The 25,197-nt window shown below is 35.6% G+C and overlaps 3 protein-coding genes across 4 annotated transcripts; 2 read left to right on the plus strand and 1 right to left on the minus strand.

Moving 5' to 3' along the window:
• Positions 1 to 470: 470 nt before the first annotated feature.
• Positions 471 to 2,344, minus strand: LOC113696289 (1-aminocyclopropane-1-carboxylate synthase 7-like). Its single transcript, XM_027215723.2, has 4 exons — positions 2,144 to 2,344; positions 1,901 to 2,029; positions 1,636 to 1,796; positions 471 to 1,524 (listed from the first exon to the last, which is right to left on the minus strand). Exons 1-4 carry the CDS (start codon positions 2,315 to 2,317, stop codon positions 654 to 656), a joined length of 1,335 nt encoding a protein of 444 aa, XP_027071524.1. The 5' UTR covers positions 2,318 to 2,344; the 3' UTR covers positions 471 to 653.
• A 7,588-nt stretch (positions 2,345 to 9,932) lies between these two features.
• LOC113697027 (uncharacterized) lies at positions 9,933 to 18,771 on the plus strand. The gene is made up of 16 exons (XM_027216444.2): positions 9,933 to 10,402; positions 10,535 to 10,584; positions 10,947 to 11,007; positions 11,359 to 11,454; positions 11,538 to 11,690; positions 12,109 to 12,240; positions 12,972 to 13,099; positions 13,719 to 13,761; positions 14,851 to 14,934; positions 15,635 to 15,676; positions 16,336 to 16,406; positions 17,032 to 17,085; positions 17,186 to 17,291; positions 17,388 to 17,456; positions 17,991 to 18,134; positions 18,447 to 18,771. The coding sequence occupies exons 1-16, from the start codon at positions 10,271 to 10,273 to the stop codon at positions 18,579 to 18,581; spliced, it is 1,500 nt and encodes a 499-aa protein (XP_027072245.1). The 5' UTR covers positions 9,933 to 10,270; the 3' UTR covers positions 18,582 to 18,771.
• A 2,329-nt stretch (positions 18,772 to 21,100) lies between these two features.
• LOC113697053 (probable protein arginine N-methyltransferase 1.2) lies at positions 21,101 to 25,025 on the plus strand. 2 transcript variants are annotated; one of them, XM_027216481.2, is made up of 9 exons: positions 21,101 to 21,476; positions 21,910 to 21,920; positions 22,825 to 22,980; positions 23,181 to 23,244; positions 23,368 to 23,510; positions 23,700 to 23,787; positions 23,977 to 24,092; positions 24,239 to 24,389; positions 24,569 to 25,025. In XM_027216481.2, exons 1-9 carry the CDS (start codon positions 21,206 to 21,208, stop codon positions 24,772 to 24,774), a joined length of 1,206 nt encoding a protein of 401 aa, XP_027072282.1. In that variant the 5' UTR covers positions 21,101 to 21,205; the 3' UTR covers positions 24,775 to 25,025. The 2 variants fall into 2 exon arrangements, with proteins under 2 accessions (XP_027072282.1, XP_071911080.1); XM_072054979.1 differs by lacking the exon at positions 21,910 to 21,920 and having other exon boundaries at positions 21,102 to 21,476.
• The last annotated feature ends 172 nt before the right edge of the window (positions 25,026 to 25,197 follow it).

Consider the following 25,197-nt stretch of genomic DNA (forward strand, 5'->3'; position numbering starts at 1 on the left):
GTTCAATATAAAAGCAAGGTGTGTGTTTGGTGGAACTAACATTAATTCAAAGTGTTTGGTGGAACGCAGACACGGCATTGACAATTGATCATATTCAATGCTAAGATGCATGCAGCTCAACAAAATCTTTTTTTTTTTTTTTTTTTTCCTTTTTCTCAATTACAAGTCGAAGCTCTACAGAATCTAAATGAATGTTTGATCAAATGATGGGGCAAAAAAAAAAGCAGCTAAAGAGTGTTTGATATTTTGAGATACTTTTGATTTTTGAAAATTCAGTTCTTCGTCATACACGTAATTATAAATGTTCAGTTGGTGATGGTGATTTAGTTCAAACTGGCAATAAAATTATTAATCTTCTTAGACAACAAATCAATGTGAAAATGGACTGTGCCATTTATTAACACTTGCATATTAATATACTTGAAGGCCAAGTCAATGACCTTCAAATTATTCTACCATTTCTACCCATTGTCCGTTCCCCAACTATGGAGTATAGAACCGGTACTCCAAGAAAGAAGTTCAGCTCAATATATATGGCAAAGCTTTAAACGACATTGATCTCTGTCAAACTTGATCTATAGGGATCCAAAGAATTTCAAGACCCCCAAAAAAAAAAAAAAAAAGAATATGTAGTATGATGAAACTATAAGGAGTTATTGCTGCTGGACGTCATTTTCCTTCTTAATTTCCATGAAATCATGTATTCTCTGGAGTGCAATTTCTAGTGTCCGCTCGGTCATGTTGGCAAAGCAAACTCGGAACCATCCTGGCTCTGAACAATGGCAAGAAGATCCTGGAGATATATTTAACTTCACTTCATACAATATTGATTTCCAAAGGGCTAATTCGCTTTCCTTTTTGCGTTCCTTCAACAATGGACTTAAATTCATCCAGCAAAATAATCCAGCATTTCCTTCTAGGCACTCGATGCCCCTATTTCTCAAGCCATCAATTATCATGTGGTACCTATTTTTCAACCTTTCGCGATTAATCCGTATGTATTTTTCGGTGAAGTCCTTGTCGGACAGCATAGAAGCCAATAGCTGCTGTGTCTGCGAAGAAATCAAGGTGAAGCTTGACATTCTTCTTGCTGTCGTAACAACTTTGTCATTGTAGGAATAAATTGTCCCAACTCTAAAACCTGGAAGCCCCAAGTCCTTGGATAGACTATAAACAATATGGACTCTTTCGGAGTCTTGGTAGTTTCTTGCTTCAAGAACTTCGGCAATGCTAACAAATTCACCAGAAAAGAATGCAGATCCTGAATAGATTTCGTCTGAGACGAGATGGATATTTTTGCTTATCACGAAATCAAGAATGTCTTCGAGGACAGATCGTTGAATTGTTGCACCTAATGGATTTGAAGGATTTGTGATTAGCACCCCTCTAACTTTGATGTTCTTGGATACTGCATCAGCATATGCTGCTTCTAAGGCTTGAATAGTAATCTGAAAATTGTTCGAGCTGTCACAGTGCACTGGTACAATATTGACTCCAGTTCTCCATCTCAAGTCTCTGTCAAATCTGTAAGGATGGATGGACCTTTCTTGTTATTAATATAAATTTATTGAAAATGTGCAGATACATACTTAACATGAAAATCACTGAAGCTTGAAATATATAGTTGACGCATACCCTGGATAGTAGGGAGTTGGAACTAATAAAGCATCCCCCGGGTTGGCCAAGATAAAAGTCACAAGCTCATTAGCTGCTGTAGCACCTGCTGTGATGACAACTCTGTCAGGATCGAATTTTGCTCTTCCTCCTCTTATTTGTTCCATGAAGCTTGCCATTGCCTGTTATTATGTGCAGAAGATGTTAGGGGATAAATTCATGCTCACATGCAGGTGCATTTTCTACTGAAAGATATACTCCAACTCAAAAGCCTAACGCATAGTACCTTTCTAAAGGATTGTAGACCATGATAATCCTGAAATAGTGCATTTTCTCTGAAGCTAGAAATTTTATTTCCAAAACTAGCTGCTTCAGAATGCTTTTCCAAGTATTCTTCCAGCAAATCAAATGAAACCTGTACACAAGACATAAACAAGCAAGGTTAGTATACAGTAACCGAGAGACCTTAATTTTGGACTCGAGTCTTGGTAGCTCTTTCTTTTGCCTAATAGATGGTGGTGAACCTTACTTGATTTTCTGCCAATCCCATCTGTATGACTCCGGATGGATTACGGGATTCATCGTATGGATCTTCATCATATGCTTTCCATCCTGCAAAGTATGGTGAATCTTCTCCGTGAGTATCCGAGACTGCGACCTTCGATAATTCTACAGAAGGCTGTTGCTCAAACTCTACACCCATTAGTAAGTTTTAGTTGCAACTTCCAATACCTTCTTGATCAGGAAACTGTTATAGAAAGAGAGATAAGAGGAGAGACTAGTTGTTTTATGAACTATGAATCCTAACCTGAGAAATGCCCATTATATATAGGAATTTTGGACTCAAAAGGGGCCCTCAACATAAATGCAAGAGATGATACAATCTCCCAAAAAAAGCAAAAGAACCAATCATTGATTCTCTAAAGTAACCAAGATTTTCACATATATCTTTTTAATCACTGGTGACAACTGTTAGCTTCTGTCATCTTTTCAAACCTTTTTTGTATCTCAATCTCCACATGATCCAAAGCAAATACGGTGGTTGAATGGGGTGGTTGTTTATCTTTTATTTTTTTGTTCTTCAGGGAGCTGCTGCACACAGGTGTAGTGGACACTAAGTTTACAAATTGCCTTGTTTATTACCACATCTTTAAATTATAGTATAAACTGGCGGTTAACATTGCAGGGCATATAAATTAAATTTTCTCTATTAGCCATTATTTTACAATGGTCTTGTTTAACTTGACAGTGGAGCAGGCAATAGTTGTTTTAAACGTAATAAATGCCATAGGTGTGAACCTAACACGGAGCATAACAGGCTTAAAATTCTCGCTATTTTTGCCTTTGAGCTCGTCCAGATTAAATGTAAAACCTCTGTTGTCAAATGTTGAACAATGCACGTTAGTCCTGCAAATGCTAGTTGAGAAGATCTAGGAGTAGTTAAGTCTTGCTGACCTGACAGAGATACTTACATAAAGATCATTAAGATGCTGATTTGCATACAGAAACTGGACAAAATAGAAGCTGCAAGAAGATATGATGGCCCCACCTCCCATGTTTCAATCAACAGAATGCATAACTTGGGAGTTCTTAAAGATTGCAATCATGGTTATTAAGGTTCTTATAACTCCTAATCATTGACAATTATCGGTATATAATCTTCATCAACTGCTAAATCTCTTTCATTTAGGCAAATGTCTGCACTATATCTATAGTAGTAGGCAGATTACCACTATTGCATGCTCCGCTCCTCGCTCTTTAAGCGTTATGGTCATTCTTATTTGTCTCCATGAAGAATGAATAGCCTACTTTGACTAAACATGAACTTGGTCCTATCTTCGCAGGTAAATATGTAGACGCATGCACGTTAATTATACATGTATTCCTACGTTACATAATTTTAAGTTATTTTCTACTACCACTTTGTCGCTGTAATTGTTCAGGGACTAATAAAAACGGATAGAAAAGATAAAGAGCTTGGATGAGGATGACAAGGAAAGTGCATGTACTAATGTTGTTCATGGTTGTAAACTCGAAGGGCATGAGGTCACCGAAATCCGCCTGCTGGAATTCAAAGATTTGCTTTGGTTGGTTGAAATGTGTAAAGTGAAACGAAGAATGAGAGAAGAGTATGATTGATGATGACTGCGAGTCTGCTAAGAGGCTTCTTTCAGGTTTCGAGGTTCAGTTTAAGCAACAGTCATTGTCCTTGATATATTAGCTTAATAGTACTCCTATACATTTTTGTAGGACATATGTTACCCTACGTCTCCTTCCTCTCGAGTTCTCTTCTCTTAATCTTGGTAGGGTTTATTCTGAACTTTGAGAGAAAGAATTTCTTTGCGAATCTCAACTTCGGAATCCCCAACTGGCGTCACTAAAATCCTCAGGACTTGATGGGACTGCAGAAAATGAAGTCAATCAAATATACTCCGAATATTTACAATCCTACGCATGCATGTATAGCTGTAGACAGATCGATCGATAGAGAAGAAAGCAACCGGTGGGCGGGCCAGGGAATATGTTTCTGGACAAGGGGTATCGGGGTTTAGCCGTCGTGACTATTGACTTGAATCTGATTTCTGTTCTTGAGCCTTTTCATGATTACTCGTTCAAATAAGGACTGTGGTAATTAATTTGGTTTCAGCTCAACTTATCATTGATGAAAAAAGAACGTTATGCATCCATTCCTGATTGAGTAGCTAGTTTCATGTTTAGTGTCTGTCTACAACTAGTTGAGACGCAGAAATGAAACTGGCTGCCTGGTATGTAATTAAGCACTTCAACAACTAAATTCCTCAGCAAATCAAATCGTAATTGTATCTTAGCTACGCAGCATAAAAGACAAGATTAGTTTTTAACTTTTAACAAGTCACCCTGTCTGTGATTTTGTAGTAAAAGACAAGAACACTTTCAACAACTCACCCTGTCTGTGAATATGTAGTAAAAGACAAGACGGATTATCCGATGTTGTGCAAACAGAGTGCAAGGAAACAGTGCCCAAAAGTGCTTCAATTTTAGTACAAAATCCAGCGGGCCACGGAAGAGCTGTTCGGAGATTCTTCGTGCACTTGCTGTTAATTATGCATTTGTCTCCGGAGAGGGGGTCATTAGGGCTACAGTACAATCAGCATTTGTGTTAATTACCAAGAAGAAATATTCGTGCAGGCACAACAATCTTTTCTTCCTTCAATAGATAAGAATAAATAACTCCATTTTTGCAAAGTATTTGTCCTACAAAATTTGCAGGGCAATTTTGCTTTGTTTATTCATTTGTCCTGCAAGATTTGCAGAGCATTTGCTAGACCATTTTCGTCATTCGGGGATTTTGCAGGACAATTTTGCTTCGTTTAGTCATTTGTCCTGCAAAATTTGCAGAGCATTTGCTAGACCATTTTCGTCATTCGGGGAATAACTCCATCTTTTTTTCTTTTTTTTTTTTGATTGGCTAATCTAAATTTTTCGTGGTCTAAACAAATTAGTAATATGCAAAGAAAATTCTTTTGAAATACTATACAAAAGAATTTGTCATTAATTTGTCATTAAAGGTTTGGAAAGGTAGCCAGTAGTGATTACACATGGTGATCATTTTTTTTTCTTCATAGTAATCACCCTTTGGAATTTTGATGTGACTTAGTCTTAACCTTAACTAACACAAATCTTTGCTTACGGCAGACAATAAACAGCTGCTGACATTAATATCATATTATCTTGAAGTTTTATAAGTGTTATTTCCCCTATATATCTCTCCAAAGTCATAAATATTATGCGAGATATATACTTCATTAATTGCTGATCGAATTCATATGTGTCAAATAGATGTCGATCTCGAGGAAGAAATTAGGAAAGGGGATTACGAACTGAACCCACCTAATCACCCAATTTAGATAGCGTACATACAACACTCGAATTTGGACACAACAATGGAAAATGGGAATATAGTTGGGGAATTTCTTCACATCTTCCTCGAATAGTTTATAAGATGGCGGCAATCTTCTCGGAAGATTCAGTGCCAGTAATGATGCGCCACGCACAAATTTAATCAAGATCACCACAGTACTGTATCCACGAACAATAAATAGGATAATATTAATAATATTTATTTTGTGGCCCTCTTCCCCGATAGATTTCTTTTCTTCGCGTTTGACCACTTTGTTTTCCTCTCTGATCTTCTTCCGTATCCATATCCATCATATTTGCACGTATATTTAATTTGGATTTGCAAAACTAATTATTAGTAAGGTTCAAAAAGATGCTCGTACGAACACGTTTTGTGAACCCCATCAGGCTTTAGTTTAACCTCAACCTGTAAGAATAATTCAGGGAATTCAATGGGTTGTTTTTTTCGCCTTCAAGCACCATGCAAATGAGGTTTGGGTTGCCGACGTACAACTCCTGCGATACAACACAAAGGTAACGGAGCGGCACTATCCCCAACACATTATTGTTCCAATGCCTCAGTCAGCAAGAGACTGAGGTAGTACTCAAGAGGGCGAGAGGACTGACAGTTGCCTTCTCCGTGGAGGAGAATAGAAGATATTTGTGGTAGCGGTGAAGAGTGACAATCATGGAAAATCGAATCCGCCAGGGGAGGAGGGCAGGAATGGTTGCTGTTGCAGGAACTAACAATTCCTGAACGTGTTCATGATCAAGAATTTATAAAAATATATATATATATATATATATATATATATAATGTTCATATTATATCTTGTATATCATTTTATGTGAAATTTATAAAATTTTATTATATAGTTACACGTTATTAAAAATGAATTATATCGTATACATATAAAATTACATCATATACATTTTATACAAAATCGATCCAAACTATTTTTTTCTGCTCAGGTCCCGTGTCCACTGCTAGCAAGAGATTCAATAATTTCAGTTTAGACCTGTCACATTACAGTACAGTGCGAAGCAATGCAAGTCATATCGATCAAATGAATAGGGTATCCCTGACCCTCCTTAGGTCCGCCCTTCCCCCTTAGTGTAGAATAGATTATATTGTACAACAGTTGTCGTCTCCGAAAAAAAAAAAAGAAAAAAGAATAGGGTATCCTTCTCGAGTTGGTTGAGTCCGGGTGAACCGTCTGGCGATGTCGGTCTGAGAGAACTCGGGTGCGCTCCCTCGAGCACCTTAGGAAGAAGAATCTGCTTAAATTTAATCACCGGAAGTTGAAGTTTTCTCTGCTCGTACAAAATCAAATCCATGCTTTTGATCGTAGTGGGGACCTCAATGGTTTCAATTGGAAACGAAATGATACGCTCATTTTTGTTGGTGACTTGCGTTCAAACTTGGAAATTTAATAAATTGTTGGAAATACAATTTACCCCACATAAATTATTGACAAATAATTACACCGCCTTAATAAATCTATCTGAACCTCACAATTAGAAATTATTGATGTACAAGACATCAACTGTATTCTAATGAGGGAGCTTCAAAATTTTGAAGTCCTCGACAGACACCGCTTCTATCCTCCTCACCCACTCCATACTTACCAGTTTAAAAAGAATGGATAAATGAAAACAGAAGAATACAACTTGTGGTCACGGAATTGTGATCGGAAAGATTCCACATAAGCTTTTTGTTGTAGTTACATTATGTAAGGACTGTGAATTTCGCTACTGGTATTAGTTTTGCTTCTAGTTGCATCTGTTTTAGCTTAATTTATATCTTTTTATATATAAATATTAATTATACTAAATATTATGTAATTATAAGATTTGGGAATCACACTTGGATTTTGGACAAAACCCACCAACTTGCTAAGGAATGCTAAATTTTTAGAAATCATTCCAAAATTTCAATTCCGATAGTAGTGAACCAAACATGAATCACGAGATTTATTCTAATTCCCCATTTCAAAACCCTTTTACCAAACGCCACCTTATTCTCTTTCTGTTTATATACACACATGAGAATATACTCTCTCTCTCACACATAAATAATTAAATATGCACGTTTAAACAATACACAAATGAAGGCAATTTTTTTAAAAATAAAAACATAATAATATTTCTACGATATTTCAATTTAGTATTATAATTCAGTTAATTATCAAACAGATATAATTTAATCAATTCAATAACTTAATATTTTCAATACTTACTTTTCAAAATTCAGAACTCCAGTCTTATCAAGCAAACAAGCACTTACTTTAGCAGTTCGAAACATAGGATGCATACAAATGAGCAGTGGCTAGCTAAAAGAATTTTTTTTTTTTTTTCATTTGCTCTAGTATGACGAAGAAGTTAAAAAGCAAAACAAAACACTCTAATGCTTTAGCATGAATAGCCAGCCCCATCTACACTGTCTAAACTCTAAAGCTACCACTTACTGCCGAAACTATAGATTAGTACGTGCCAGCTTTCGTCCAACGATGCACACATAGGGGACAAGAGTCAACCAAAAAGGGTTGCCTTGGAAATCATCAACTTGTTTATTTATAGTCGTAATTAGTTGTTCATATCAATTATTAATGGCTCAATTTACCTCGAAAATTAAAACACATGCTTGGTTGATGTAGATATTTGATATTTCTTGTCAAATCATCATCGTGTTGGAGCCCAGACCCTTAATTACTTACTTCCATGCAATCTTCAACATTTATTTACGCATGTCTATTAGTATATAAGACGAACAGTCCTGTTCTTCTCCGCTCTTTTGTCTTCTTTATCTCTGTCTGCAAGTGTCTTCCGTTCTGCTTTACTGTGCAATTAACTAGCATTAGGTTCTTTAATCTTTTTCTACACGAATATAGTGAAAAGGATGGATTATTCTCCCTGATCAAGAAGGATGCTTGATTTTTAAAGCGATTGTGATAATTTCATTTTTCATAATTTTTTGCTGAAATAACTACCGGCATCTTCTGATTATTAGCCAACAAAATTTTACAAACTGGAAAATGAAACTGATGTTGAAATTATATATGTTACATATATGTACTCCATCCAGTACAAGAAACTGATGAATCTTTCCACGAATCATGATAATCTAATAGTAGCTAGTTTGGGAGGATGGAAATGAAAAGAAAAGAAAGGTTTTGAAGGGATAAGAAAGTTTTTCCATTGTTTGGGAGTTAAAATGAGAAGGAAAAGAAAAGAATAGGAAAGATTCCACTGCCCTCCATCTTTCGGAAAACTTTCCGCCCAACATTGGGCGGAAAGGGAAGAAACGGACAGAAGTTTAAGTAAATTTTTTAATATGACCAAATTACTCTTAAAATCCTATACAAAACATTTTAATACCCGATGAATCCCTCTCACATTTGTTTATAGAAAGGGCATATTTGTAAAATAATTTGTTTAAGTATCTTTTCCTTTCCTTTGCATTCAACTTCCAAACAAAAGAAAATTACTCACTTTCTTTTCTTTTTTAAAACTCTCAAACAACTTAGATAGAAACTTTGATCCTTTCTTTTCTTTTCTAATTTATCATTTCTCTTCTTTTCTTTTCATTTCCATCCTCCCAAACTAGCTATAATAGTCTAAACTCGCAGCAGCTAGTTTCAGGAAAAATTTTTTTTTTTTAAAAATAAGGAAAAGGAAAAGCCGCAACTGCTGACCAGTCAAATCAAGCATCTAACAGCTTGATAGACCTTCATTTCATTCCTCTATTTTTTTTCTAAAAGTTAAATTAGGTCTGAGAAAAACTCTCACTTCCTCTTAAGTTCCACGTTTTCACTTTTGATTGTGAATCAATTGAGTTCATGCATATTTCTGGGCCTCTTGAAGAGCAACTCATCTACAACCGGAAGCTCACATAATACGTAACGCGTGTAAGATCAGCCTCGGACCTCTTACCAGAGGATATTCGATTGGCCCAATTATTTAAGTCCAGAAAAAAAGTAATCATCTGGAACAGATGTTAGAACAAGAGCAAATACTTCAGGTTCAAAGGAGAGTCGGCCCACGAAGTTAAAGCCCGGCCTAGTATACAGAGACAGACCCAGAATATTAAAAGTTTTGAGAGAAGTCGAGCACTTTTCTGCTGCTGGTTGACTCCAATCAGTCCGCATATTAGATTTTTTTTTTTAAACAAGTCCAGGGATTATGATCTTCACTAAAATGGTTAAGTTGCACATTATTAGCGTTCCATTTTTTTTTTTTTTTGTGTATAATTCACAAGTTTCTGTATCTATTTTATGATTTGCAACTAATCCTTTTCGAGCCATACCGAACTCCTTGTGAAAAACATCTCTCTCACAATATTTTTTTTGGTCACATTAGCGCTCCATGAAATGAAGTGCCATTTATTACCAGCACGATGCCATTTATTACGAGTACGATGAAACTTATTAGCTATTGAACAATAACGACACCTGATTCCCAATTACTAAAATGTCTAAACCGATCGTTTTTGTGAATCGTTGAGCCAAATAAACAGCAAAAATGCTACTGATAATTTATTTCTGTTTTTTTAGTTGATTACTAGTACGAGTTTCTCAAGCAGGAGTAGATCTTTGCGCTATACAGACGCAGAAACTCGTCACGTGAATCCGATTTTCATTTTCATCGTCCCATAACTCCTAATAGTAATACTACTCTAACAATTGGAATAGAAAAAGCTTTTGTCCTTTACAATTTGCAGAGTCTCGAGGCGTGAGAGTTTTCAATCTCGTATGCAAAAGGCAGGAGGAGGAAGGCAATGGCTTCTTCCCTCTCTCCCCCGGAGGTTCCAATGGAACTCCACAGACTCAACAGAGACAAGCTCTTAAACTCACTGCGGGACCACCTCTCCATCTCCTCTCGCCCTAGCCACGGCTTCGTCTTTCTCCAGGTACAAACCGTAAATTCAAACCCAAATTCCATTTCCTCTTTCTGTCTCTCTCTCTTGTCTTTTTTTTTTTTTTTTTCTATTGTTTTTCCTTCTTATAACAGATTGATTTTATTGAATTTGATTGTCAATTAGGGAGGCGAGGAGCGAACCAGATACTGCACCGATCACACGGAACTCTTCAGGTTTGTGATTACTGATCATCTGCTTCCCATTCTTTGTTCTTTACTCGTATTGCATGGTATTGATAGTAGACGAAAGTGCAATAATAAACTTAGTCGCTGTAAGCGTGATTATTTTTCTTTCCCTTCGTTTGCTGTTTTCATTACAATTACACGTTTTCTGGTGCTATCGAATGCTGATATCCATTGACGACATATAATATCGTCTGGAGCCACTAGTTTATAATCTTGCAAGCGTTTTATCTGATTATTTATGTTGTATTTTGTATTCAAATTTTCTTTTTCTGCTCAATTACCTTCTTAATTCTGTTGTAACCTACTATTAGTGGGTAAGCGAGTGATTGATTGGTGTACTTGATTTTTAGACAGGAGAGCTATTTTGCTTACTTGTTTGGAGTTCGAGAACCTGGGTTCTATGGAGCTCTTGTAAGTTCATATTTTCTATATCTTTGAACTCTCTTTCTAAAGACGCTTGGCTACGCAAGATTTAACTGACATTTGTGTCTATGAAATTGATGCAAGCTAAGTGTCAAGGCATAGCTAAGGATGCGTACTGAATGTATCCAAAACAAAAAAAAAAAATTGAGGGCTAAGAGTGGTATCCACGCTGCCTGTCAATCTACATGATAACCATTTTAGTGAAGAGATAGACAGCCACAATAACTTCAGCACCTGTTAGGAACGATTTAGATCTTTGCACAAACTTTATTTTTCAATCAGAATTCTCAACCCTTTGCTAACTTTTGTTTTATCTTTAATAATTTCCAAAATTTGAAGGATGTAGCAAGCGGAAATTCCATTCTATTTGCTCCACGATTACCTGCTGAGTATGCTGTTTGGTTGGGTGAGATAAAGCCTTTGTCCTACTTCAAGGTGAGTGGCTCCTTATGCTTTGAGGTCAGAAAGGATTAATATGGGATGGCATGAGTTAATTGATACTATTTCGTCTTTTGCAGGAAAGATACATGGTAAGCATGGTGTACTATACTGATGAGATTACAAAGGCGTTGCATGAACAATACCAAGGACAAGGAAGAAAGCCCTTGCTATATCTCTTGCATGGGCTCAACACTGATAGCAACAACTATTCAAAACCAGCAGAATTTGAGGTCTGTGCAACTATTCTTTTTTGGAAAGCTTGAACTGATTATCACTTCTTGATGAAAATTGAAGCTCATATGTTTTTATAACCTGAAACCAAGAGCAAGAGAGATAATAGTCCACCCATTCTCCTTGTGAATAAGCTTCAGATAGAGAATCTCATGTTCTTCAAAATATAGAACTGAACTTTTGGGGTTGATTCTTGATGATTGACAATCAAATTATTCCTACGTTGATGATGTTTTCTCTGGTTAAGTATCTTTTCATTTTTAGCCATTTTATATTTCTTACTACTAATCCAGTAAAAGCAACTAGGATTATTTACTTTAATAGTATAAGAAGAGAAGTTATGGTCCACGGACATTGATGAAATTTTAAACTGCACACTGTTTGAAGGGCAACTCAGTCTTTAACATGTCTTTTTAGGGGATTGAGAAGTTCGAGACGGATATGAACACCTTGCATCCGATTTTGACTGAATGCCGTGTCCTGAAGTCGGACCTGGAGCTTGCTCTTATCCAATTTGCCAACGATATTAGCTCAGAAGCCCATGTGGAGGTCAGTACTTTCTCATGTAGAATCTTTCGTAAAAGAGTAAACGTGCCCCCTTTTGAATGCTCATAATTTGTGCCTACAAACAACATATGTAGCCTAACCTGTGTTTTTGAAATCCAAGTTTTAATATGAGATGGAAAATTGCGCAATGTTTTAAAGGGCCCTTTATGATCCTTGGAGTTATAGACTCCAATCTCACGTGCTCCTTTGCTTGGCAATCCAGAAAAAGGGAAAAATTTGCCATCTTAATTAGTTGATTTGGTTGTCATGCGTGCTCCATGTAAAGTGATACATGAGCTAGCTGATTTTTCATGAAAAAGAACAAGCAAGCATTCATCTGGAGTTACGAAGCATTTGCGATTTGTAGCAACAATCACATTTTAGGGGTTTCCTCAATCCTAGCTCTGCAAAGTAAAGAATGGTAATTCATTTGATTGACTTGCAAAGAATTACTATAATTTCTTCCGCAATTGCTTTCTGATGTATGAGACACTAGAACCAAGGATTATGTGTTACGTAGTATAGAAGTTTGATCAAGTCGTGAAACCAAATATTTTGTTCTTGATATTTGTTTCTGATTATTCTCGGTGTTCTTCTTTCTGTTTCCTTGTCCTATAAAATAAACTTTAGATTTCAAGACACTGTTTGCCTGAAATATTGCTGGTCTAGTCCATTATGTGCATCAGCTTTCTATATGGCATAACTATTCACTGCACATATTTCTTGTTCGATAGGTCATGAGAAATGCCAAAGTGGGCATGAAAGAGTATCAGTTAGAAAGTATGTTTCTTCATCACACGTACATGTTTGGTGGCTGTAGACATTGTTCATATACATGCATATGTGCTACAGGTGACAACAGGTTTGCTTCTTTCCTCCTTTTCTTCCTATTGCCCCTCTCATTCCTTGTTGTTTAAAAATTAACTTTCCAAAGTCTACATAACAAAATCTTCATCTTAGAAAGGTATAGCAACAGTTAAAAGTATAAAAGTTATGTTCTCAATGGCACTGAAGCAAATGGCTGCTGGTAATTCTAGTGAAAATTGAGACAACAAACAAACTGGAAGCATTAAAGTGGTGGAAATTTTATATTTATATGATGTAGCATTGAGGTTAAATGTAACTCTATGAGTTCAACTAAGATTAGAGAATTTTTCATGTAAACTTGGATGCTAGTGTTTATCAGTTGAGAATTTCTTTTTAATTTTTGCCGCTTAAGATTTTTTTGAATATTAAAGAAATTGATTAGGCTTGATTTTGTTTCATTAGTTTGTTTTATGGTGTCTTTGAAGTTTTTGTTAATGATATTTGAGATCCTTTTGTCTGGACAAGTTTGCATTATTTTTCCCATTTCAATGTCATTATTTGGGCTAGTTGTGTCTTTACTAGCAAATGAGTTTCAACAGGTCAGTTGTATGTAAGATGGATATTTCTTTGATTGCTAAAAATTGTTGGTTGATAGTTTATGTCTTCATTTTCAGTGCTGTTCTCCACTATGGACATGCTGCAGCCCCAAATGACAGGGTTGGTTTCTTTCTTGCTTCTATCTTCTGATATTTCAGAAATCAAAGAAGTACAAAATAGGGCCCTGTACCTGTAACTTGCAAATCAGCCATTTCGTTAACTCTAGTCATTCCTTTGATATGAGTGTTGTATGTTGTAGCTAAAAATGTAGAATATAGATTTCTGTGTATGTTCTTTTTGAATATTCTACCAGCAGCAAGAAATTAGTTGCACTTGTAATAGCTTAAGCAAGTTGTCAGGGGCAAGAATTGTTCCTTGTCAACAGTATTCTTTGAATGTGCAAAAGAAGATAGACAGACGATTGTCTACTAAGTTATGCATTTAATTAAACACAATGGATAAATTGGCTGGAAATGTGTGCAAGAATATCCTTAGGTATCGCTGTATCAGATAATATTAGCTATCAATGTATCTGTATATGTATGTGTACCAAGTTTTTTGTGTCCTAGCTGTTTCTGAGGTGAGAATCAGCTGTAGTCTAACTTGAAGAACTATTCTCTGGCTACATAATTTTGTTGCTTGAGTGCCTTGGGGATTACTTTAGCTGTTTCATGTTTATTTGCGGGTTTCTGAGGCAGCTTTGCAGTCTGAAAGTGATTCTAACTCCATGTTGGTAGATTTACTCAGTTTACTTTTATCTGTGCAAACAGGGATTAAAATAAAGAAATGAGGTTTTTTTTTTCCTTTTTTTGAAGAGGTATTAATTGGGTTCATTTTGGTTTTTGAATTGGAAACATAATTTTAGTACATATGTTTTGCTACTTGTATTAGATTCTTTTTCCTTTTTCAATGGATGCTGGTATAGTATAATGAGTTCTATTTGTAGTTTGTGTTGCTCTTTTGCTCCTTGTGATTCCCAATGAAGATGCTACAGCTCTTATTATGGTTGGTGTATGATAATGGTAATACCTATAGTTTGACCTATATATTAGCCAGGACTATAAGTTAGTTCTTAGTCTGTCCATTTGTTGATAAATTTTTATCGCTGCCTGTTTTCGCTTGACTTCATGCTAGTAATTTCCACTAGAGTGGGAGAAGTCTTTCAAAGATTTCAAGTTATGCATTACCATTTATGCATCTTTGTTGCAGACACTCCAAGATGGAGATATGGCACTGCTTGATATGGGAGCTGAATTTCATTTTTATGGTTCTGATATAACTAATTCCTTCCCAGTGAGTATCCAATGAATTACTGAATAATTCTTGCATCTTTAGAATTTTTGCTTTAGCTTGTAGCCTTGCATATAGATGTAGATTAATATCTCACAAAGAAAATTGTTTGAATTGATGCTTTTTTTTTGTGATTTTGATAATCAATGAGCATTAAAGATGTAGGTATTCTTTTTGGTCCGATATGCTGATTAGTTAATGAACATCTCATGTGATTAATAAGCTTCAGATGGGACAAGAAACTGGTCTATTTCCATCTTGACTATGTTTGATTAGTTGTAATTAGCAACCTTGATTGGGATGTTGATAGTCAATGAGCATCTAATTTACGTATTGGACCTTTATATTGAGCTTCAGGAGGCATAAGAAGCTGGCCTATCTCCTCCTTAAATATATTATTTTTTAAGCCCTTAGGTATTTTTAAGACGCAAGCTTTTCGTACCCCACTGATTTTTCTTCTACTATATACTTTTCATGTACATTTATGCTGTTTGTCACCTTTCCTTTCGTCCAAAATTCTTCCTAATTCCGCAATATATTTCAAAGTGCAAGAATGTTTGTACTTTACCAAAACATTCTAGGGGTACTTGTATGTGGTTTCCTCTTTCCTCTGTTCTTCATTGCTTTCCTTCCTGAAAATTCACATTCTTTTGCATACCAAGTATACCAGGTTTCTCTTGATGATATGTGTTTGTACATGCAGGTGAATGGAAAATTTACTCGTGATCAGTCCCTTATATACAATGTGAGTTTTGCCTTTCTAAACTGTAGTTATTCAAAGGGTCTTAGGGATTTTCTTTTGTAACTTCTTTACATGTTCTTTTTCTCGAGAAGGGTTGTATGTCCTGGGTCTTTCATTGATTTGGGATTATCTATTATCTGGGTGATTAGCCTATTCTTAGGTTGTAGAACTTTTTTTTCTTGATGAGAGTTAATTAACTCGCACATAAATCTATCTTGTTTAGTATTTGCTTGGAATTCTAAAATCAAGTAAAAATTTTTCATTGAAGATTTTCCATTCTTGTCTTCTTCCATGAGTGAATTAGTTATCATTGGTTAAAAGCATCCGGCAAATAAATCAGTCTACTACCTTAAAAGAACCCATGGGATCAACATACTAATTCTAGAGTTCCTCGGAGACACATTTTGGACTACTACGTAGGCTTCCTTCCCATGCTAAAATAGCAATATCATTTAAGGATTCAGAATTGGTTTTGGAGACCTACACTAAGCATCAAAACACTAGCCAAGTTTAATAAAGAGGTTTACTGGATGTAAATTTGGATCTTAAGTCGCTTACCTCTAGTTTATAATGGTTCACGTGCTTCTGTGACATGCATACTGTTATGGGACTCATTCATCTCAGCTTTATAGAGTTTATCTGTGGTTTTGTTACTCTTGCAGGCTGTTCTTGATGCTCATAATGCTGTTATATCTTCAATGAAGCCTGGAGTATGCTGGGTTGATATGCACAAGTAAGATCTTGTCTAAATGAAAAAGTAAATTGTTGATGTGCACTCCTTTGATGTAAATTTTGGAGTCTTGTGTGGCTTGTGTCATGGTTATAGCTCTTGTAATAATTGGGAAATTACTCGAGAAGCTGCATAAGTGGGAAAGAACTCTAATTTTGTTGAGTTGGTTTATTGACAAAATTTGTCTTTCTCTGATCACAGAGCCTATAATAGAATGGAAAATAAGAGAAAAAACTTGCATACAGCAAAAAAGGCAATGTATAAGAGATTCCAGTTGTAAACATAATACTCAACAGCTAGTATAGCTGTCAACTAGATTCAGTTAAAATGTTGTATTAACAATATGTATTTGAAAGATTTGAATCTTGCACATGTAGGTTCATGCTTGCCTTGAAATATATGGGGAAATTCTTTATTTGACTGAATCAAATCTTTCAATATTCTGTGTTATGTAGTTTAAAACTTTGAGGGAAATTTGAGTAGCTGTTTATGAATAATTTGATTGATCTCTGTTGACACCTCTTTTTTTTGGGATGAAGAACGTTTTGGGCATTTTATCTTGCATCAATAGTTTGACTTTCACTTGTCAATAAGCACAACTATTTCCTTGTTCAATTCCATCATTCAGATTAGCAGAAAAGATTATCCTAGAGGCGTTGAAGAAAGGGAGCCTTCTTATTGGGTATTTCTATCTCGATTCCTTGCGCCCTTTACCTTTTGCAATCTAATTAGGTGACTTAGGATATCTGAGTTCTCTATTTGACAGCGAATTTTGGTTTTAGTGACATTAATGCCATGATTTCTGAGCGATTGGGTGCTATGTTCATGCCTCATGGCCTTGGTCACCTCCTTGGAATTGATACCCATGACCCTGGAGGTTATTTGAAGGTTGTTTGTTCTTATATTTTATTGATCTTTAATTTGCATTGGAGGGATTCTTTGTTGCTCATAATTGATAAACATACTTTTATGATGTGATTGTAGGGAGCTGAGAGACCCAAAGAACCTGGATTGAGGTCTTTGCGTACCAGTAGGGAACTCTTGGAAGGAATGGTCCGTTTCTCTCCTCCCTCCCCCTCTCCCTCTCTTTCTCTCTCTCTCTCTCTTCTATAGATGCATTTTAAACTTGACAGTTTAGACTTCTTGCTGGTACAGGAGATGAATATCTGTTCATGTTTTATGTAGTGAGCTAAATTCCGTTCAGTTAACTTGCTGTTTAACCTTTGTGATGGCCTTGCATTGTTGCTCACGTTTTTTGATGATACAATTTGGTATGAAACTGCATTACCTGTTGATATTTTCCGTTTCAGCTCTTAAGTATGTACTTCACTCATGCAGTTGTTTTATTTTTCAATTAAAGAAGTGCCCCTTTATGGCTCTTGTATCTACTAAGATATCAAGACAGGTACATTTAAATTTGTGAATTTAATTTTCAGAGAAAGAATGCTTTGAACTAAAATGTCTCGGTGTCTTGTTTATACTACTGTGATGACATGCTAACTGCAATAGTCTATTTTTATTATTTTAGCTCACATGCTTGAAGATATTGTATAGTTAAACATGTTGTGAAGTAGGAGTTTACTGCAGGTGATAACTGTGGAGCCCGGGTGCTATTTCATTGATGCTGTCTTGGTTCCAGCAATGGAGAATTCAAAGACGTCAAGGTTTTTCAATCATGAGCAGATTAGCAGATTTAGAGGCTTTGGTGGGGTTCGAATTGAAAGTGATGTGGTACTACTACTGTTAAATTTTCTTTTGATATCTGAACCTAATAAATGTTTCTGCTTTATCCCCTAGAAGTCTTGGTCGTTTGACATGCATCATATCATCTGTTCAACAATTTGCTAGTCTTATTTGATCTTGTATGCTAATCTTGTAAGCCTACTGTTCTAAATACGCAGCTCGCTTGGTTCTTTCGGCTAAATCATTAACAAAGAAAAATTTTGTTTTCCCACATTTACAATTCCAAGTACCAAGAGAAATTTGTTGAATCTGGAATTTGTTCCCTAGTAGTTCTAACTTCTTGTTGTGTCGTCTTTCCAGTATGTTACTTCCCGTGGATGCGTGAACATGACCAAGTGTCCTCGGGAGATTAAAGATATTGAGGCTGTTATGGCAGGGGCAGCTTGGCCTATCAAAAGGACATCTATTCCTTTTGAAAATGGAGAGAGTCGATGATTTGTAATGCTGTTACTGCTTCTTATCATCTTCCATGCAGCAATATTCTTTTGAGTCTCAAATCACTGAAAGGAACCTTTACACCTTTCCCTGTGTTGTAAAATAAGCAGCAAGCAGCTAGTGGTTGCACATTTCAAATTTTGACCAATAATCAATCTCTATATGAGTGCCGGCTTATCCTTGCAAATAACTATTCAATGTTTGTTTTCCCGGCGTCCTTTGAATACTCGACCCAAGTGAACTCTAAATTTAGGTAAGGAGTGGATTAAGCATCATAGGGGGTGTGGACGCCGGCAATACAAATATGGGCCCTAAAATACTAAATGTAAGTATTAGCGTAACAATATGCAAAAACAATAAATTATGTTAGTGTCTGTATTTGTTGGTTTCGTCTCTATAATATATTTGTTTTATTAATACTTACATTGCACGGCGTAATTATCATTGGCAATTGTAGAGGTCAGTCATCCCGTGAGGAGTCAGGGTCTATGGTTTTCAGCATGTTTTAGCTTTCATCCTTTTGTTTTCTAAACGCTTTGGAACAGGAGATTCAAATCCTTACGCGTTGAATTAGGCGGCACCGCATGTAATTCTTTTGCTCTTGTAGTGTTCCCTTGTACTGGTACTTTCTATCACTGTGTGCTAATATTGGGGTCTTAAACGAATTTAGCCGCGAGCTTAAAAATATCGAATTCGAGTTTAAAAATGTTTAACTCGTTAGTTCGCGAGCTGACTCGATATATATATATATATATATATATATATATAATTTTTATTTTAAGAGTAAAATTACATTTATATTTTATTATTTGTTAAGAAAAAATATTATTTTATTTATTTTTAAAAAATAAAATAATTATTTTTTTATTTTTTAAGCTCGAATTCGAACTTAATAAAACTAAGTTGATACATGATTTGATTAGGCTAAAACTCGATTCGACTCGACTCATTTGCAGTTCGAGCAAGTACTTTATTTTTTTTCGCACAGGGTTTATCTAAAACATATGATTAGGTAAACATAAACACAACAATCACAACAAAATCAATAAAATGTAATTGTAAACATGTAAATAGTAGAATAAATTAAAATTTTGGATTAATTTTTTATGGACTAACAGTATAGTGATTTCTTACATTAGTAGTTTTAAATTTATGCTACATACGTGTTATTTGAATTTCAAATTGAAACTCATGTTATATGATATTATCTAAACCTGATAGTGGAAAAAAATTATACACTAAAAGATTACCTTAAAAATTTTCTTTGATAAATGAAAAATAAATTTAGGAGAAAAGAGAGGCTTAAGTTGGTTAACACAACCTCTTATTATTGGGTTATTAACACTTTACCCCCTTAACGTTTGACATCACTATTAATTTTTCCATTAACATTATTTTTTTAATCATTTTACCCCCAAAACTAACGGTCAAACTTAACGGAATTTATTAATTCAAGTGATAAGACATGTTTAACCTTTAAAATTAGTATTACTTTACCCCCATAAACTATAACCTTATTATCAATTTACCCCATAAAGTTATTTTTTAAGCAATTTATCCTACCATTAAATCAACTTAACAAGTTAAAAAACTTTAGAAGATAGTACCCTCTTTTTGGTATAATAAAAATAATAAAAAATTTGGAATGACTCTTCTCCATTTTAGTATCAAGAAAAAAAATCAAAACATTAATCTCTTTCTTCTTGACAATCTTATTAATATTGAAAAAAAAAAGTAGAAAAATAGGGGAGGGAGAGAGAGACCTCCATTCTTTTTTTTTTTTTAAATACAAACAAGAAAGAATTCAATATTTTGATTATTTTAAAATTATTATTTTTTGTTTATTACCTAATTCCAATCCTAATCCCGAGAACATTAAAGTAATATGGTTCAGTTTTTCCTTATTTTCTTTTTTTTTTTGTAAAATCTAATTTTCTGTCTCCTTCTGTCCTATCTCTTTTTATTTTCTAAGTATTAATAAGTGTGAATAAAAATTTGAGAAAATCCTTTTATTTTTACGTTTTTGGAATTTTAGAGTGAAAAAAGGAAGAATAACTATTTCAACTTTTAATTTTTAATTATATACAAAAAAGGTAAATACATTTAAACATTTTTGAAGATATTTTTTAGATTAACGATAGGGTAAAATATTTAGAGAGTAAAACAATTATATCACTATAATTTTAAGGGATAAAGTGATAATAACAACGTAATAATGCTATGAAATAAAAGAGTATTTTTGTCAAAAATTTATTAACATGCTGAGTTGAATTACCTATAGGGTGAAGTGACTAAAAGATAATATTATAAAATAAATTGATAGTAGTAATATAGTTTAAGAGGGTAAAGTGATAATAACTCTTTATTTATTTATCTTTGTCAAAAGACACCCTCTTTGTGTGATTTAGTTAACTTAAACCGTGTGTAATTTGATTGCATGGATACAAGAGGGTGGTAGTGCCGCGTTATTTCGAAAAAACGTATTATTGGGTTTTACCAGCGTTGTATAAATAGTCAAATACATCGCACCGTAATTGTACGGTCCGCTAAACCCTAACGATAGATACTAGATAGCCTCCTACTCCCGCTCTGCAAAACCCTCCTCACAACTCGCTAACACAGTAATGGATCGTCATCGACGCACCAATGAGAGTCAGAATGCCACAAGCACCGGTAGCAATAATCCCAACAAAAGACCTCCGGCGAAGATCAGGTTCGAGTCCGAAGACGATGATAATAGATTCCAGGACGACGAAACCCTGGAAGAAACAGCCACCGAAAGTTCCAACATCGAGGAAGATTTCGCTATGTTCGAGCCTGACCCCGATGACGCCAATGTCATCGGCGCCGACAAAACTAGCGCCGATTACTACTTCGATTCCTACTCTCACTTCGGTATCCACCTCCTTCCCTTTGCTACATACTAATTCTGTAGTTACCACTGTATTTAGTGTGTTAATTATTTCGTTTTAGCTACCAAAGCTGTTTAATTTTGGTGTCGAGTATTGTACTAATTTGGCTTATTGAATGTTTTTTCAATTGGGCTTTGAAAGATGGAAAACACTCGGCTTTTCTTTGGGAGATCCAAATTCTTTACGCGTTTTGTTTTGGCTGCCGATGTTTCATGTTCTTCTGCTTTTGATCTTGTTGATGAAGATTATTGTGTTTAATTGTGTTTTGTTCTTCTTCTTCTGATTCTAAAAGCTCTTGGAAAAGGGAGTTCTTGGGTTGAGAATTGTCGTTATGTTTCTTGTTCTTTGCTTTTGAGATTTCCAGACACCCAAGAACTAATTTTTCTGCTTTCTTTTGTTGTTTTCTGTGCTTGCAGGGATTCACGAAGTAAGTATTGTTTGTGGAGATGACGAGTTAATGTCTGGATATTGTAACTGGCCTTGCTATTAGTACTGCAGCTTCTGTTATTGTATACACGTCCTAACTACGCTTTGCTTATATTACTGTAAGCATTGGTTTCTTTGTTTGATGTGCCGGATGGAGCAGGTTGAGTGTTTCATGTGTTCTGCTGCATACACGGCTGAACCATTTTTCATTTACATGTTACTTTATACTTACTTTGTTAGGTATTGTTTCATGGCTTGTAAACTTGTTATCACACTTACGCCATGCTAACTTTGTATAGCAAAATACTATCTTTTTTGGATGTTAGAGTTGTATATATTTACCTTGCATACTTCTGTAGTTTTTTGAACAACATTTAGTTGGAAATTACATTCTGCACTTAGGAACTTCAGAAAGCCTCTAAGGAAAAAAGCATCCACTGGATCATTCCAACTGGCGTAGTTTGTTTGTGCTTCCCTTTTTTTTTGGGGGAGGGGTTTTATTTTTTTTTGTTTGGGGGGGGGGGGCGTTTGACTGCCTACTGGATGTGCTACACGTACAAATAAAGTAGTCAAGTGCATTGCAGCCTTTTGTGGGATTTCTCTTTCCAACTGACCTGGCAAACCCCATTTAGTTTTGTTCTTTGGTTTGGTGATTTTTAAAATTTCTGAAGAACTGGAGTTCTGTTTATAATTTTGTGCAACACCAAAAGCATTTACCTTTAAATGAAATCATCTTATCTTTAAAGGAGATTAGTAGGTCCCTGTCTCCCTCTCTGTCCCTTTACCGTTCATTTCTCTGGAATGCTGTTGAGTTCTATAAGTCCACCATGAATGATGGGTTTTTGGGATATGTGTTGCATATAATGCTTCTCAGTTAACTCATCCAAGTTTTTTTGGCTTTGCAGGAAATGTTGAAGGATGTTGTAAGGACTAAAACATACCAAAATGTCATCTATAAAAATAGCTTTCTTTTTAGGGATAAGGTAGTTCTTGATGTGGGTGCTGGGACTGGAATCCTCTCGCTGTTTTGTGCAAAAGTTGGAGCAAAACATGTCTATGCCGTAACTCTCTCTCTCTCTCTCCACTTCCTATTTATCATACAATTGAAATAAATTGCCTTATTCTTCATACAAAAGCTGGAGTTACCCACGTAAAGAGTTATCTTGTTGCAGTTGTTCATGAAATTAGTTTTAGTTTTCTCAGTCTCTGTACTATCTATTTAACTTTTCTAATAATGATTCATGCAACCGCAAATTATCAGATTGAATGCTCCAGTATGGCTGACATGGCGCGAGAGATTGTGAAACTCAATGGATTTGCAGATGGTGAGATTCATAATAAAACCTGATTAATGTGATACTTTTTGGTTCTCAATTTGGCGTCTTTCTTGATATTTTATCTTATTTGATGCCTTTCATCTGCCCTGTCATTTCCATCCATTTTCTCAGTTATAACTGTTATTAAGGGGAAGGTTGAAGAGATAGAGCTTCCAGTTGCCCAAGTCGATGTAATTATTTCAGAGTGGATGGGATACTTTTTACTCTACGAAAACATGCTGGACACTGTACTATATGCGCGTAACAAGTGGCTAGTGAGTTGTTTTTCTCATTATTACTGTTTCTTCGTTAATGGTGTCTGAAACGTATATATATGAAATCAGTTGAAACTTTTCTTTGATACCACCAGTATTTGCTCAAAATTTAAGTCCATAGTTTTCTTTGTTGTTTTGTTTTTCCTTCTCACTGAAATGAATTTTGTGTACTGCTATGCATTTTCGCAGGTTGCAGATGGACTTGTGTTGCCCGATAAAGCTACTCTCTATCTCACCGCAATAGAAGATGCAGATTACAAGGAAGACAAGATTGAATGTGAGCTACATCTCCTCCGTGGATTCTACTTCATGGATATTAACTTGCTTCTATATTGAGTTTTCTCATTCCCGTGCATGGGTGTGTTCAAGTTCTTTAACTGGCATTATTTTGTCCTTTTTGTCTTTTGGTGGTGGAGTTGCTATGCTTTTATACTCTATTTATTGTGGTGTTATCATGCAATTGCAGTTTGGAACAATGTATATGGCTTTGATATGAGCTGCATCAGGAAGCAGTCCATCATGGAACCACTTGTTGACACAGTGGATCAGAATCAGATTGTTACAAATTGCCAGATGCTTAAGGTGGGAGGCTTCAGAACTATCATCCTTTACTTATGACAGAAATATAATCATGGCCACAATCTCTCAAGTGTTTCTGTCTATTAATGTGGTGCTGTATCCGAGTACCTAATCTTTTTATTGATGAAGTTAGCTAATTTGTTGTGCAGACAATGGACATATCTAAGATGGCCACAGGCGATGCTTCTTTCACGGCTCCTTTCAAGCTTGTCGCAGAACGGAATGACTACATCCATGCTCTTGTAGCTTATTTTGATGTGTCATTTACAAAGTGCCATAAATTGATGGGCTTCTCAACAGGTTCTTCTGTGTTCAGTTTGTTTTGTTTACATTGTTGCTTGAACAAATATTAATGGCTTCTCTTTCGCCTGGGCTTTTAGCATGACTGTTGTGTAGTGTCTTTGGATGAAGGCAGCAATAATTGATTAAGCACAACTTGGTAGTAATTTTCCTGACCTCAAAAAATGTCGTACATACAGGGCCAAAATCACGAGCCACACATTGGAAACAAACCGTTCTGTACCTTGAAGATGTGCTGACAGTTTGCCAAGGAGAATCCATAGTGGGAAGCATGACAGTGGCCCCTAACAAGAAGAATCCCCGTGATGTGGATATAATGCTCAAATATTCAATAAATGGTCGACGCTGTCAGGCCTCAAGGACTCAGTTTTACCGGATGCGTTAGTAGTTTGGCGCTCATATGCTCAAAGTTGGTTCTCGTTCTTCCTGCTTCTTTCTTTGCTCTATGGGTTGAGATGCAAAGGATAATCTACAGTGCATTATGTCAGCGTGGATTGCTGCACGCTCTAGCCTGCTTTCATGCGTGAAGCAGGATCCTTGTGATTGTAACTTGGATTGTCGAGGATTCAACTTGACAGTGTATTCTTATTCTTTAAAGTTTGGAAATTCATAATGTTGCTTGTGATCGTTTAGGAATCTCTGTGTTTCTGAAAGAAATTTTAGTAGGCGGCAGCCCCTGATCGTGGTTCTAATTCTACTTTACTTTTTGTGATTGAGGGATTTAGGTGGATTTGGATTTTGAATCCACATCTTGTTTGGATAGCTTAGAAGAGATTTGGATATTAAATCCGGTCAGAATTGAAGCGTT

Source organism: Coffea arabica, chromosome 6e (assembly GCF_036785885.1).
Source record: "Coffea arabica cultivar ET-39 chromosome 6e, Coffea Arabica ET-39 HiFi, whole genome shotgun sequence".
NCBI lineage: Eukaryota > Viridiplantae > Streptophyta > Magnoliopsida > Gentianales > Rubiaceae > Coffea > Coffea arabica.

What these genes read in the sequence shown, in the direction of transcription:
- LOC113696289 (XM_027215723.2), bottom strand. Translation starts at nt 2,317, where the DNA reads ATGGGTGTAGAGTTTGAGCAACAGCCTTCTGTAGAATTATCGAAGGTC. An exon ending in TGGGATTGGCAGAAAATCAA is followed by an intron (nt 2,030 to 2,143) that starts GTAAGGTTCACC and finishes TCTTGTGTACAG; the next exon opens with GTTTCATTTGATTTGCTGGA. An exon ending in GTCTACAATCCTTTAGAAAG is followed by an intron (nt 1,797 to 1,900) that starts GTACTATGCGTT and finishes ACATAATAACAG; the next exon opens with GCAATGGCAAGCTTCATGGA.
- LOC113697027 (XM_027216444.2), top strand. Translation starts at nt 10,271, where the DNA reads ATGGCTTCTTCCCTCTCTCCCCCGGAGGTTCCAATGGAACTCCACAGA. An exon ending in GATCACACGGAACTCTTCAG is followed by an intron (nt 10,585 to 10,946) that starts GTTTGTGATTAC and finishes CTTGATTTTTAG; the next exon opens with ACAGGAGAGCTATTTTGCTT. An exon ending in TTCGAATTGAAAGTGATGTG is followed by an intron (nt 18,135 to 18,446) that starts GTACTACTACTG and finishes TCGTCTTTCCAG; the next exon opens with TATGTTACTTCCCGTGGATG.
- LOC113697053 (XM_027216481.2), top strand. Translation starts at nt 21,206, where the DNA reads ATGGATCGTCATCGACGCACCAATGAGAGTCAGAATGCCACAAGCACC. An exon ending in GAGCAAAACATGTCTATGCC is followed by an intron (nt 22,981 to 23,180) that starts GTAACTCTCTCT and finishes GCAAATTATCAG; the next exon opens with ATTGAATGCTCCAGTATGGC. An exon ending in CAAATTGCCAGATGCTTAAG is followed by an intron (nt 24,093 to 24,238) that starts GTGGGAGGCTTC and finishes TTTGTTGTGCAG; the next exon opens with ACAATGGACATATCTAAGAT.